The sequence below is a fragment of the Lactuca virosa genome, chromosome 9 (assembly GCF_052849685.1).
Source record: "Lactuca virosa cultivar CGN04683 chromosome 9, Lactuca_virosa_CGN04683_v6, whole genome shotgun sequence".
NCBI lineage: Eukaryota > Viridiplantae > Streptophyta > Magnoliopsida > Asterales > Asteraceae > Lactuca > Lactuca virosa.
In genome coordinates this window covers 120,775,719-120,790,849 of record NC_136434.1, presented here as the reverse complement: position 1 = coordinate 120,790,849, position 15,131 = coordinate 120,775,719, and the positions used below count along the sequence as shown (strand labels likewise).

Below are 15,131 nucleotides of genomic sequence, written 5' to 3'. Positions count from 1 at the left end.
ACTCCCCACTATCACCTCCTACCCTACTAGTTTGTCTCAAATTTGCGAATTCAAAGCAATCTGTATCAAGTTCGAGGTGGTTTCCTCCTTTCCGGTGTTCAGATCAATGGAGGTGCATTCTGCCGTTCAATGATTTTCATCATGAATTTAGGAGAGTGGCGAAGATGTGGAGGTGGTGGTATAGATGAGAGAAGGAAAATTGTAAATAGTGAAACACATATTCTTTCACAGAGGGCGGTTAGCGGCCACAACTTATTTAAAATAGTTTTAATAATTAAAAATAATAAGAAATCTTACATATAAATTGAAAAAAAAAAAACAGGAAAGAACCATATAATAATTTATATAAGGGCGAACCATGCAATTAATTTTTAATAATTAATAATATTATATGAGATGACCCGAGTTAAATTTTAAAATAAGAACTAAACCAACAACTTGAAACTTGGTGGATATTTTCTCTATTTCCTACAACATAAACATGATAACTACACGAGTCTTCTTTGCATTTTCTAAAAGCCAATTAGAATTTATGCTAGTGGAGACCAAGTCAGATAAATAAGACAATACACATTGACTTGCCAAACGTTGACTCTGCTACCAAACAAGATACATCCACGATCTCTCTTGAGCTAAGATCTAAGACAACAAAAAGCAGAAGCAAAGAAATTTATACTCCCAGCTCATATACACTCCTGTAATCTCAACTTCCATGGCCATCCTGACTGAACTACAAGAAGAAGAAACAACAGCAGCAAGAAAGTATCACGTTTTCTTGAGTTTTAGAGGGAAGGACACTCGTCTGGGGTTTACAGATTACCTCTACCAAGCTTTAGTGAATGAAAACATCTCTACCTTTCTGGATGAGGAAGAGGCTGAAATTGGAGAAGAACTAAAACCCGAGCTTGCAAGAGCTATAAAAAGCTCTCGTGCTTCAATAATTGTGTTGTCTAAAAACTACGCATCATCAACATGGTGTCTGGATGAACTCGTGATGATCCTTGAGCAGCGAAAGGCCTCCAACCATATTGTGATCCCTGTTTTTTACAACGTTGAGCCGACCCATGTCAGAAAGCAAGAAGGCTCCATTGGAGAAGCGTTATCTGAACACAAACAGAGGATCGAAGACGAAAAGGACGAGGAGAAGAAAATCCAAGCTGCACGTAAGTTGGAGATGTGGACGAAAGGACTTACAGAAGTTGCTGGTTTGATAGGAAAGGATGTCAATGGCCGGTAAACTCCATACTATGCATTTCCACCAAATTCTTCTCAGTTTTGTATCATTGTGTATAAACAGTATAGATCTGTTAAGGTTAAGATTAACACACAAATAAAATATGTGAAAAAAATAAAGAACTAGAGTCGTTTCTTATTTACTAATAATGACAGTAGGATTTACAATAGTAATCGAGGTATATATAGGGCCTTAAAAAATGACATACACCTAAGTATAGTAGAGTATAAATAGTATATATCATATGGCTCAGTGGTTCAAATCAAAATGGTACGTAACAAAACATACCACTCTATTAACTGAACCCTTGACAATTGGATACCTGATGGACTAGATATTAGATGCAAAAGACTAATTATTGATCACTTCTGTTTACTTGGAGTATTTCCATTGGTTGTGTTCATCTTATTTGATTAAATTTTCAGACGAGAGATGATGGTTATTGAAGAGCTGGTTAATGAAATCAGTAGTAGATTGGAACTACACTTGCAGAGTACTATCCCACACTTAATTGGGATGGACATTTCTATTGACATCATCAGTTCCTGGTTGAAAGGAGGATCATCAGAAACTGCGGAAATTCTCACAATTTCAGGAATGGGAGGGATCGGGAAGACATCTTTGGCAAAATATATCTATAGGTCGCACTACCATGCATTTGAAAGAAGTAGCTTTGTTGAAGACATCGAAAGAAGGTGTGCAGGACAAACACGTGCACTACTTGATCTACAAAAACAGCTTCTTGGAGACATTCTTGGTAAAAGAATGATTGAAGAACATGATGTAGATATGCTCACATATAAGATTGAGAAAGCATTACTTAATAAACAAATGCTTTTAGTTCTTGATGGTGTTGATAACTTTGAGCAAGTGGATGTGCTGATTGGAAAAACTGGTTTTCTTCATCCAGGAAGCAAGATTATTCTAACAACCAAAGATGGGTCCTTAACAGAAAAATGTGCTTTATTTCGCATGAGGGTTCCTCCCAAACATAAAAAACATGCACTTCATGGTTTAAGTGATACTGAATCTCTAAGTCTTTTATGTTGGCATGCATTTGGAGGCTATGATCCTAAGGAAGGTTATAAAAATGAGGCAATAAGAGCTTCAAAGTATTGTGGAGGACATCCATTGGCTCTTAAACTTTTGGGAAGTTCTCTAAACAACGAAGATGTAGACACATGGAGGGATACGTTTGAAATGCTAGAGACAAGAGAATTCCATACTCATGTACATGTACAGAAGGTCCTGCAGATTAGCTTTGATTCTTTGCCATCTGACAATTGCAAAGAATTGTTTAAGCATATTGCATGTTTTTTTGTTGGAAAAGATAGAGAAGCGACTGAAGCAATATTAAAGGAATGTGGTATTCGCACATCATATGGGATCACAAAGCTCATAGATAGATGTCTCCTCACAATTGGTGCAAGTAATGAGTTGAGGATGCACCAATTGCTTCAAGAGATGGGGAGAGATTTGGTTCGTCGGGAATCACCTGAGAAGCCATGGATGCGGAGTCGAGTATGGAATCATGAGGAGTCTCTCTATTTGTTGAAAGAAGACAAGGTAAATTTATATCATACTCTTCATATGTACTTCATTATTTTGTTTCAATTATTATTCATTAATATCTTCATGGCTAGGACACGACAAAAATTCAAGGTCTTGTCCTTGACATGAAAGTGTTGGAGAAAGAGCCGTTACGTGGGTCAGGTAGTTTTGCAGACAGTGAAATTCAAATTAATGATCCGAACACGATTTTTGGAATAGGTCCATCAACCCATAGCGCTCTAAATTTCTCTTCTCATTGCAAGAAAATTGAATTGAAAACGGATGCATTAAGAAAGATGGATAAACTAAATCTACTCCAACTCAATCATGTAAAATTCAAAGGTTCCTACAAGTATTTCCCGAAAGGTTTAAGAGGGTTGTGTATGCATGGATTCAAATTGAAATACATACCTTCGAGCTTACCAATGGAAAATTTGGTTGCTCTTGACATGTCTTATAGTGATTTGACACAGCTTTGGAAGAAGCCAAAGGTATGAGATTCAAAGCTTTTACCTTACTTTTTTGTTGATTGATATCTTCGTAATAACATATATTCTTGATTAAATGACGTCCAATGCAACAGCTTCTTGGGTCATTGAAGATTCTTAATTTAAGTTATTGCAAGAAGCTCGTTAGAGTTGGTGACTTCTCCGGGCTACCTGCACTTGAGAGGTTGATACTTAAAAGGTGTGAATGTTTGGTTCATGTGTGTGAATCAATTGGTGGATGTGATAGTCTTCGTCTTCTTGATCTGAGCTACTGCAATAAGCTTAAAATGCTTCCAAGCAGTATTAGCAAGTTAAAGAATGTTAGAATACTATCTTTAGACGGTTGGGCAGCTAGCATCAGCAAACAGTCGCGTGCCTCTTCCTCTTCTGTTGCAGAATTTGTACCGAAAAGTCCAAAGTCATTGTTGATTTCCTTGCCATCTTCATTGGTAACCTTGTCACTTAGATTCAACAATTTATCTAATGAATCCTTTCCAGCGGACTTCAGCAGCATGTCAATGTTGAAGAGATTACATTTAGACGAAAATCCAATCGATTCCCTGCCTGACTGTGTGAGAAGCCTTAGCAGGCTTGAACTACTCTCTGTTGTGTACTGTCGGAAGTTAAAGTCAGTTTTGTGTCCTCCAAGGACAATCAAACGTTTGAGTGCTGAAGGGTGTGAGTCACTTGTTAAAATAACGTTCCCACAAGAAATCACAATACCACCATTGGTCTATTACGTTGATTCTGTGTCATTGACTGAAGTTCAAGGCATATTCAAAATTCAAGCTATAGCAAAAATTGATGACGAAATATTATGTAGATTGGGGTGGACAAATTTACAGCATGTGAAAGATCACAAGGTGCAGATTTGGGATGCTGATATATGGTCTCATGCGACGAAACTTCCTGTTCATGTATTATTCTCTTTCTACAACCATCTCATGTATATGTACTTCATGCTTACATACTAATTAATATGCCCAAAAATACTGCACATTAATATTTTATCTGCAGATGTGTTACGAATTTGGAATATTTAGCACATGTTTTCCAGGGAAAGTGGTTCCAGATTGGCTAGGTCATAAAAACAATGGTTCATCCATATCATTCACCATGCCATCGTCTTCAACAAATAGAAGGATTGAGGGAATAAATATATGCTTTGTGCATACATTTTCAGGCAGTGGGATGGTTAGTTCTTTAAGATTAAAAGTAAGGAATGTAACAAAAAATCGCACATGGATATATTATGGTTATATATTTGCTGTCCGAGAAGCTGATGAAGACTTGGTATGGTTAAGCCATTGGATGTTTGGGAAAAATGAGCTCGAAAATGGTGATGAAGTTAGTGTAACCATTGTAGAGGAAGAGGAAGATGGCGGTATAATGGTAAAAGAGTGTGCAGTCAATCCTGTGTACAATGATATAGAGAATGAAGAAGATCCATTGAGTTATTACAAGTCGTGGAAACATATCATTGGTGGAGATCTGTCTGCTTTCCAATTAACATCAGGAGATTACTTCTTAAACCATGATCGCTTTGTTAATCATCCCCATGAGTTTAAAGACCTCTTTCAACATAAAACAACCCAGAATTTAGTTGGCTATATTCCCCAATATAAAGGTACGCCATGAATTCTTAAATATTTTTCTAATTCCAGATTTATTTTATTATTGGCCGGTCACCTCAAGGTTAAAGCTTGTAGGATTCAAACATGAGAACACTCCATTTTGGCGTGTTTAAATCCCAAGTGATCACCACTAGGCCACTGTGATGGTGATCTATTTCCAGAACTTTTAGGTGAAGAAATGAGTTTAGTTTATTGTTCTTTTAAATCTGGATACACAGATCATGAAAATGAGGATCCGTAACTGGATGAGTAGAGACGGTCTTTTGTTCAAAGGATACCATCACATCAACGAACGAGGCAGGTTTTTAGGCCATCCCCTTTCACATAATATGCACGTTCTTCCATAGTAGTAACTACCAAGTATATAACCTTATTAGCATTGTTGTTATCGTTTGGTATTCTGATTGCTGTTATTGGTTTTTTTAAGATTGTTTGGTTTCACAAACAACAGTTGGGCTGGTTGTTCTGATGATCAATGGAGCACCTACAACTATGTGTTTTCTCTTGGTTCGGGTGCCATATCATATGCATAAAGAAGCAAACCATTGCAGGTCGGTCTTCATCTCAAGCAGAGTATGCCGCCACTGCTGTTGAAATAGGTAGTTAATTATGGTAGTTAGTTATAGCTATTTAACTATCAAATGAAGGGGTGTGATGGTTGGTTCAAAAGGGATGGTGGTTGAAGGCTTGAAGCCTTATATATTGTCACTTGTAATCATATTAAACTTGTTCTTGATGATAATAAAGAAATCTCGGTTTTAGTACAAGAACCCTTTTATCCTCTCTCCTTCTTCGTGTGTGTCTGTGTGTGTGCAGAAACATCATCCACAGGCATACACACCTTCTTGTTTCTTTGCACATGATCAACACACACACCATCTTTGCACCATGCATCATCAATAAGAGATTTAACTCCCTCAATTGTCATAAACATTGTTTCCCCTTCATTAGTCTCATCGCCATATACAAAATTTGCATCCTTACTTCTTCTTTCCTTTTCTTGTAATATTTCATTGTATATCCGTATCTGTGGCAATAAAAGCATTGAGTTTTTGATAGGGGCTTCCTTTGATCTCTTCCTCTAGAAGAACCCACACCGTAGTCTTCTTTCGATGTCACCCGAGAATGAAAGCTTGTTCCATTGAAATCATGTCATCAAATTGTCTCAAAGGTAATTGTTAAAGTATATCGGATACATCTTATCCATATCTCATGGTATTCAAATGTATTTTAAATTTAAGTCTTATCTGTTTGTTAATTGGTTTCCTGATAAGAACTCTTGATGTATAAGTATTGAGATCATGATGAATACTAGGATAAATTGAATCGTTCAGTTGTGTTGATTATTTCATGGTATCATAGCAGGTTTGAAACAAACCTATTAAAGAAGGATATGTTTTTTTTTTCTCGCTGATTTCTTTCCTTAATTCCCTCCCCTAATTTCCTCCTTACCTTTTTTCTCTGGTCTTCCTCTCCTGTATTTAAATGTGTGATTTGCTTGTAGTTTTTCTGTACAAAACATTTGTATCTTTACCATAATAATAAGAATTATTATGGTATCAGAGCAGGTTTAACAAAAATACACATATTGGACCTTTGTCCAAAGAAAATAAACAACCACTTATCGGACCTTTGTCCAAAGAAAATAAACAACCACCATGGCAGGTGACAAAGATGGCAGAAAGAAAAATAAAGACGGCGGTTCCCACCACGGTTCTGACCACAACTCTCCTTACTATATTCATGCTTCAGATTACCCAAGGCAGTTGCACGTCAATGATGTGCTTACCGACGGAAATTATCTCGATTGGTCACAAGAAATGCTCAATTTCTTGTTTGCCAAGAACAAGGTTGGCTTCATTAACGGGTCAATCAAGAAACCGAACCAGACACAGCCGATTACATGGCTTGGATCGGTGTGATGCCATGATCAAAGGATGGCTAAACACTGCAATGGAGAAAGAAATACAAACAAGTGTCAAATACGCCTCAACATCTCAAGAAATCTGGGCCGATTTGAAGGAACGATTTGGAAAAGAAAGCGCAACACGAGCGTATGAATTGAAGCAACCTGAGTTCTATCAGGCAAGACGGACTATCAGTCTCAACCTACTACACGAAATTATGTGGGTTATGGGATGAAATTCAGTCGGTTTTACCGACACCAACATGCGGCTGTGGAGGTTGTACCTGCAACATTGGAAAGAAACTTGCAGAAATCAAAGATAAAGAAAAGTTATACGAGTTCTTGTTGGGATTGGATTCTGATTTTGGAAACATACGAACCCAAATTCTAGCAATGCAACTGATACCCACCCTTGGCACAGCCTACCATCTTGTCGCAGACGATGAACAACAAAGGGTTGTTTTTGGTGGTAAGAAGCCGAACCAGAACACCACCGCTTTCCAAGCTCTTGTTCCCAGTAAGCGAGAACACACTAAAACCCAAGACAAGAACTGGCGAAGAGACCCAAAACGGAACGGTGGTGATGGAACTGAACCTGTGACTTCTGTGGAAAAGACGGACACAATAAGGACGGGTGCTTTAAACACATCGGTTACCCAGATTGGTGGCCGGGGAAGGGCAAACAAAACAAACCGAAAGCTGCATGTGTGGACGGAGATTCAAGTCCCATAACCGGGTTGAGCGAGGAACAATATAAACAGTTTCTAAAACTGTTTGGTAACAAAAAAAAGGAGCAAAGAAAGAAGAAAATGCTCCGATCGCAAACATGGCAGGTGAGTTATCTCGTGAAAACTCGTGGGTTGTTGACTCGGGAGCCACCGATCACATAACCCACCAATATTCCTTGCTTAAAAATATCACAAAAGGAAACTACGAGGCACCGGTCATTATACCAAACGAAGCGGCCATACCCGTAGAAGGGAGGGGAGATCACGACCTTCCCAATGGTGCCACCATCAAAAATGTTCTCCATGTTCCCAGTTTTAACTACAATCTTTTGTCAGTTGGTAAATTGTCTAAGGATTTGCAATGTGCCGTGACATTTTTTCCAACTTTCTTTGTAATACAGGATTTGACCACGAAGGCCTTGATTGGAATGGGTAAGAGTGATGAAGGCTTATACAACATGGGGATGAAAAGAACAAAAAGGCAAGCGATGGTGAGCACGGTTGGGATGTAGCATATATAAGAGGCTAGGACACACGTCCATTTCAAAACTTTCTCATGTTGGTTTTATTAAAAATGTTTCTTTGAACTCTAAGGATATTTCCAATTCTTGTGTTAAAGCAAAATTTGCTAGATTGCCATTTCCTATTAGTACCACTAAAACTAGTGCTTGTTTTGACCTTATACATTGTGACGTGTGGGGAAAGTACCGCACACCATCCTTTACACACACCAATTACTTCTTGACGATCGTTGACGATTTTAGCCGAGCCGTATGGGTTTTTCTCATAAAGCACAAGCACCAAGCTAGCACTTGTTTGGTTGAATTTCACAAGATGGTGTAGACCCAATTTGGAAGAAACATAAAGAAAGTTCAATGCGACAATGGCAGAGAGTTCGTATCTAATGATATGCATGATTTTTATGCCAAAAATGGCATTTTGTTAGAGACTACTTGTCCACACACGCCACAACAAAATAGCGTTGTTGAATGAAAACATCGACATCTCTTGGAGACCGCATAGGCCTTGAAATTTGAGGCAAATCTTCCCACTCGTTTTTGGGGGGAGTGCGTTCTCACCGCCACATACATCATAAACCGATTGCCTTCCAAGGTCATCGAAAACAAAACACCCTATGAGATACTATACAACCGAAAACCCGAATACGAATATATGGAAGTTTTTGGGACCGATATGAAGGGCGACAAGTTCAAACAAAGGGGGAGACCCGACGTTTTTTTAGGCTATCCTCACGGTACCAAGGGCTACAAAATATACGACCCTCAACACAAAAGGATGGCCGTATCTCGTGACGTCAAGTTTTTTGAAGAAATCTTCCCTTATCACAAAACCAAATTTGAAAAGGAAGAAGTCTTTGTTTTTCCAAATAAGTGGGAATACATGCAAGTTGATGAAGAAAGAATTAATGAGACTTCCACTGACAGGGCTAACAAAAGTAATATTGGTGAGCAAATAGACAATGACGCCATTCACCAAACAGTGGCTCAAAATGAAAATCACCAAACACAGGCCCAAAATAACAATATTTATGGCATCACACAAGAGGAGCCTAGTTCACAAAGCCCACTTGGCACAATTGGGCCTGATGAACCCTTTTTAGGTAACGACAATTTAGCCGAAGAAATAAATGAGCTAGCAAACACCATAATTGAGCCCACTTTCGAGCATCCCAATTACGAACAACCCAGGTTAAGTTAAAACCGAAGCAGGCCAGCAAGATTCGAAGATTACGAAGTAGAGCTTCCCCCATCTTTAAATCAAGAACATTCATCGCCCACTTCCAATCATGAGCCCTCGACGGTACATCCTCTAGCACATTATGTTTCCTATGATAAATTTACCGACTCACATAAAGCTTTCATGACGGCATTACTTCAAATAATGAGCCTAAACATTTCAAACAAGCTGTTCAGGACCCTAAATGGGTAAAGGCCATGAAGAAAGAAATACAAGCCCTCAAAACTAATGGAACTTGGACGCTTGAGGAGCTACCAAAAGAAAAACGTGCCATAGATTCGAAGTGGGTATACAAAATAAAATTCAAACCAAATGGAGAAATAGAAAGATACAAGGCTCGGCTCGTAGCTAAAGGCTTCACCCAAATGGAAGGGGACGACTTTCATGACACTTTCGCACCAGTTGCTAAGTTGGTCACCGTCCGAGCACTTCTTGTCGTTGCCGTCAAAAGAGAATGGCATGTTCACCAAATCGATGTTAACAACACATTCCTTCATGGCGACCTACACGAGAAAGTTTACATGAAGATTCCACAAGGGTTCGAGACACCAAATGATAATCGTGTTTGCAAACTTAAGAAATCTCTCTATGGGCTCAAGCAAGCATCGAGGAACTAGTACCAAAAGCTCACCACCTCCCTACAAAGTTACGGTTTCAAGCAATCCAAGTCGGATCACTCGTTATTTTTGTTCAAAGAAGGGGTGTTTTTGTTGCCGCCCTTATCTACGTCGACGATGTTATCCTTGTGGGGGATAACTTAGACAAAATCCATGCCACCAAACGATTCCTTGACGATCAGTTTAGCATCAAGGACCTCGGGCCATTAAAATTCTTTCTTGGGGTTGAGGTGGCACGAACGAAACAAGGGATGGTGTTGAGTCAACGCAAATACACACTTGACATCTTGGAAGAAACTAGGATGATGAGATGTCGTCCAAGTACCTTTCCCATGGAGCAAAACTTGAAACTAGACAAACGTGATGACGATCAACGAGTGGATGCCAACCAATATCGTAGATTAATTGGAAAACTCATGTACTTGCAAGTTACTCGTCCTGACATTGCTTACGCTATAAATGTCCTTAGCCAATTCGTTAGTGATTCGAGAGAAGGTCACTGGTTTGCGGCTTCTAGAGTACTTCGGTATCTAAAAACTACACCAGGGCAGAGCATACTCCTCACTAAAGAGGGCGGCACTAATCTCACCGGATATTGTGACTCGGACTGGCTTGGGTGACCCGTCACTAGAAGATCTAGAACCGGGTGTATCTTGCTTTTAGGAGGGTCTCCCAATTCATGGAAATCCAAGAAACAATATGTCGTTTCTCGCTCATCTGTCGAAGCCGAATATAGGGCTATGGGATCTACCGTAAGCGAGATTTTGTGTGTTCGGTGGCTTCTAGCTGAACTTGGCATGACTAGCTCGAGACCGACACAACTATTTTGTGATAATCAGGCATCTCGTAATATTTCCAACAATCCCGTATTTCATGAACGCACCAAACATGTTGAAATGGATTGCTACTTCATTAGAGAACGTATCGAATCCAACGAAATACAACCCATGTAGATATCTACCAGAATCCAAATTGCCGACATCCTGACCAAACCACTCGAAGCTCAACACTTCCGTACGCTGCTCGAAAAGTTGGGCATTCAAAATTTACATGCCTCAGCTTGAGGGGGAGTAAAGAAGGATATGTTTTTTTTCTCGCTGATTTCTTTCCTTAATTCCCTCCCCTAATTTCCTACTTACCTTTTCTCTGGTCTTCCTCTCCTGTATTTACATGTGTGATTTGCTTGTAGTTTTTCTATACAAAACATTTGTATCTTTACCATAATAATAAGAATTATTACCTATTACTATGACTGGAGGTGATGTTGGAGGCACGGGAGGAGGCGGAATCGCAACCCCTAAGATCGCTCTTCGTTTTATCTTGGTCCACAAGATCGCCTTGGAGGTTATATCAAGATCACTGGTGATATCCAGATGACCTTGGAATCACACAGAAAATTTGGTTTCTTGATGGGACGATTACTAAAAGAGTTCCTCCTGTCACTGAATTTGATTAGAATATAATCAATTCTATGTTAGTATCATGTATCATGAATATAATTGATCCTGAAGTTAAATGTTGCATGTGAAAGCATCGAGAAGCGAAAAAGTTATGGGATACCCTCAAGTCTTGATATGTTGTGGTCAATGGATCAAGAATTCAGCAACTAAAATCCTTGATCGCTAAGTGTGAGCAAACAAAGAACATGCCGATGTTAGAACACTTTGGGAAACTCAAGGCGCTATGGGAGGAGCTTCACAAACATGAGCCGATCATCACTTGCACATGTTTTGTGGCTTGCACTGCTGGAACCAAAAATGAGGGAAGAAGAGATACCGACATGCTTCACAAATTTCTGATGGGATTGTGCTCGGATAAATTCTCCACTCTTCGCACAAGTATTGTATCACAAGATCCATTTTCATCTATTTATAAAGCGATTCAGTTGGTAGTAACTGCCAAAGTAGTCTTAGAAGACAAACCCACTGACGTTTTAGGGTTTTCTGTTCGAGCCAACACAAACAAAAGTAGAGGTCGAGGAGAACGAACATATAAATATTCTTTGACGTGCTCTCACTATAAGAAAACCGGACACGAGGCTGCAAATTGTTTTGAGCTAGTTGGCTATTCGGAATGGTGAGAGGATCAAAGTAAATCAGGTGGAGGAGGTAGAGGCGGTAAATTAATTGGACGTGGAAGATGAATGATATGTATGAACTCGATAACTACAAATTATAGTCCTGCACCTAGAGGTAATAATAACACTCCCTTGTTGTTCACTGCTGAGCAATGGAAAGCACTCACATGCATGATGAGCACTTCAAAACTTCCTGAAAAGCGATTAAATGGTAAGTTTCAAAAAAGGTTGTGGATAATTGATTTAGGGGCAACCCATTATGTTACAGGCGATGCTTTTTGGCTAAATAACATTTGAAAAGTACTAAGCTCACTGCTAGGTTTGCCTAATGGCAAAAAGGTAATTTCTACTAGTGAGGTTAGTGTCAGATTATCTGACAAAATTACACTAAAAAATGTACTTCTGGTTCCCAAACTGAATTGTAATCTGATCTCTGTTTATCAGTTAAATGATGACATGCACTGCATTTGTAACATTCCGACTTCTAGGTATAATATTTAATTATTTTACATTCATAATGTCAGAGAAACTTGACGAGTTGGATGCCCCAACTCGCCGAGTAGAGGAGTTAATGACCGCATGATTTCTAGAGTCTAGTCGACGAGTTGGAGGACCCCAACTCGACGAGTAGGAGCTGAGTGAGAAAACCCTAATTTTCAGGGTTTGTGTCCTATTTAAAGGACCTTAATCCTTCATTTCCGCCACCCTTGTCACCTTGATACCCTGTGAGAAACCCTAATCGTGTGTATTTGCTTGTGTGAGAGAGAGAAGCTAACTTTGGGTGTTCTAGTGCATATTTGGAAGAGGATTGAAGAGCATCAAGCCTTGGAACGAGAAGAGGCTTTTGGATCAAGTGTTTTTCTGTGCTAGCTTCAGTTTGGAGGTAAAAAGCTACCATCTTGAGCATTTCTTTTGATAGATCTCCTTCTAGGGAGTTTTAGGGCTTTTTTCCCCTTATCATGTGGATCTTGAGTTGCTGGAGCTTTTCATGGAGTTGAGACTCCAGATCTGGACAAAAGGAGGCCCCATGAGCCCAAAGATCCAAGCTTTATCAAGCTTTGGGCAAGTCTCCATGCATGAAACCCTTTATGGAGCTTGTTTTGACATTTTGAGCCCTTGATGCCATGCATGAACGTAAAGCTTGCAGCTTTACGTGATAAGTCAGCCTTAGAAGGTTAGATCCAGAGTATGAGACATCATTTCCACCTAAAAACGTCTGAATGAGAAAATGAACTGAAGGGACTCGACGAGTCGGTGAGCTGACTGGACGAGTCGGTTAGGGTTTTCCCCGATGAGTCTGGACACGTTGTAACTCACCGAGTTGATGAGACAACTCGACGAGTTGAGTTGGATTTTCTCGATACTTCTGAGAAAAACGGAGGAACTCGACGAGTCGTGTGGATGCACTCGATGGGTTTAGTCAACATGGACTGTTGACTTGAGCATTGACTTTCGTTGACTTTTAGGGTTTGGTCAACTGTGGACTTTAGAGACCATGGAGGGGTAAAAATGGTCTTTTCACCCTTTTTGAGATCTAGTGGAGGAGTTAGCTTAGCATCTCGGAGTGGTTATTACAAATTGCTTATTAAAGATAATTACATTATGTAGGCGGAGTCTAGACTGTTCGTGGGGTGCTAGATCTACTTGCTTACTTCCGAGGTGAGTCTTCTCACTATACTTACCTGAGTGGTAACACTGAGTGACCAAAGGGTCTTAATTGAGTTATCGACCGGAGGATCATATGTGCTTACATTGAGTTATGTGATATCATGCATTTTGTCTTTGTGATATATGCTATATTATTATGTGCTTTATGAGTTAGGACCGGAGGGTCCAAACCGAGTTGTGAGACCGGAGGGTCTTCACTGAGATATAGGACTGGAGGGTCCAACCCGAGATGTGAGACCGGAGGGTCTTCACTGAGACACATGACCAGAGGGTCCACACCGAGCCGTGAGACCGGAGGGTCCTCACCGAGACGCATGAGACCGGAGGGTCCATGCCGAGTTATAGCCATGAGAGGCTTATTATTTGTGTATGTGGTATTCTGGGGAACTCACTAAGCTTCGTGCTTACCGTGTTGTGTGATATGTGTTTCTGGTACTTCTCAGGATCGCGGGAAGGGACCGGCTTGATTGTACACACCTGTTCGAGACTATGTTTGAGGATTCTGGGATACTATCAGTTATTTTGTGGATTTGTGTTTGACATTTGAGACAATTGTGGTTTTTGGAAAAATGTGACATGAGTTTTTATGTGTTTTAAAAATGAAAAATTTAGTTGAAAATTTACGGTCAGCATTGCACAATTAGATTCTTATATGTGTGCTATATAGGACCGGTCAAGGAAGCTGATTGGAACATGTGTTAAATGGGACAGACTGTACTACTTTGGAAAAGGCTAATCTATTCTTTGTGCTTCGGTCAATGGTGGCATAAAAGAATGGGCCATCCTTCAAAAAAAGTGTTGAAATCCATCCTTCCTACTAGTAAGTGCGTCTCCAACCCGATACTACACTTTACATGAAACTCACTTTTAAAATAAAATATAAAATATAATTATTTTTTTTATAGTATTTATCAACACAATCTTTTACACTATAAAAGTTGGATAAAATAGAATATATTTAGAATATTCTTCTTAATATTAAGTATAATATAATAGGTTGGACACAAATAAGGTTATTATCATTATAGCCTAATGATGTTTAGTATATTCGTTTTAAAGGTCATTTATGTTATTTTTTTGTATCCTAAGGGCATAAACTTATGTTTTACCCGCTAATAAAGGGATAGACCACATTTTAAGCCGCTTTTACCGGTTACAATAAGCTTATTTGGCTTTTTATTTTTCTTTTTAAAGTCTAACATTTAAAAGCATAATCTATGTGGCTTTTTTTCTTTTCTTTTTTTGGATCTTGCACTCACTCCCTCTCCCTATTTCTTTAACCTTCTTCTGTAGTTGACTTGCTTCGATAAACACAAACTGATTTTGAAATTTTCTCGATGACAGGTAAAGGAACAAATCTTTTATACACAAATATACAACTCTTTGATGATTTGCTTAATTTGTTATATGATTTTATTAGGAATCTGGGGGAAAGGGGGAGGCTGATCTATGTTATCTGAGGAACACCCG

At 39.2% G+C, this 15,131-nt stretch overlaps 1 protein-coding gene across 10 annotated transcripts; it reads left to right on the top strand.

Moving 5' to 3' along the window:
• The first annotated feature begins 581 nt into the window (after positions 1-581).
• Positions 582-6,390, top strand: LOC145136550 (disease resistance protein RML1A-like). Of its 10 annotated transcripts, none has more exons than XR_013720536.1 (7): positions 582-1,233; positions 1,660-2,800; positions 2,878-3,276; positions 3,369-4,190; positions 4,291-4,900; positions 5,126-5,204; positions 5,359-5,471. XR_013720536.1 is itself a non-coding variant. In XM_079070671.1 (7 exons), the coding sequence occupies exons 1-6, from the start codon at positions 713-715 to the stop codon at positions 5,499-5,501; spliced, it is 3,660 nt and encodes a 1,219-aa protein (XP_078926797.1). In that variant the 5' UTR covers positions 582-712; the 3' UTR covers positions 5,502-5,506; positions 5,967-6,390. The 10 variants fall into 10 exon arrangements, 4 of the variants coding, with proteins under 4 accessions (XP_078926797.1, XP_078926795.1, XP_078926799.1 ...); XR_013720534.1 differs by having other exon boundaries at positions 5,335-5,466; XR_013720535.1 differs by having other exon boundaries at positions 5,126-5,208; positions 5,335-5,461.
• The last annotated feature ends 8,741 nt before the right edge of the window (positions 6,391-15,131 follow it).

Bases quoted from the DNA above. Each gene is read 5' to 3' on its own strand.
- LOC145136550 (XM_079070671.1), top strand. From the start codon at position 713: ATGGCCATCCTGACTGAACTACAAGAAGAAGAAACAACAGCAGCAAGA. The intron at 1,234-1,659 runs GTAAACTCCATA...TTAAATTTTCAG, and splicing joins GGAAAGGATGTCAATGGCCG to ACGAGAGATGATGGTTATTG. The intron at 2,801-2,877 runs GTAAATTTATAT...CTTCATGGCTAG, and splicing joins ATTTGTTGAAAGAAGACAAG to GACACGACAAAAATTCAAGG.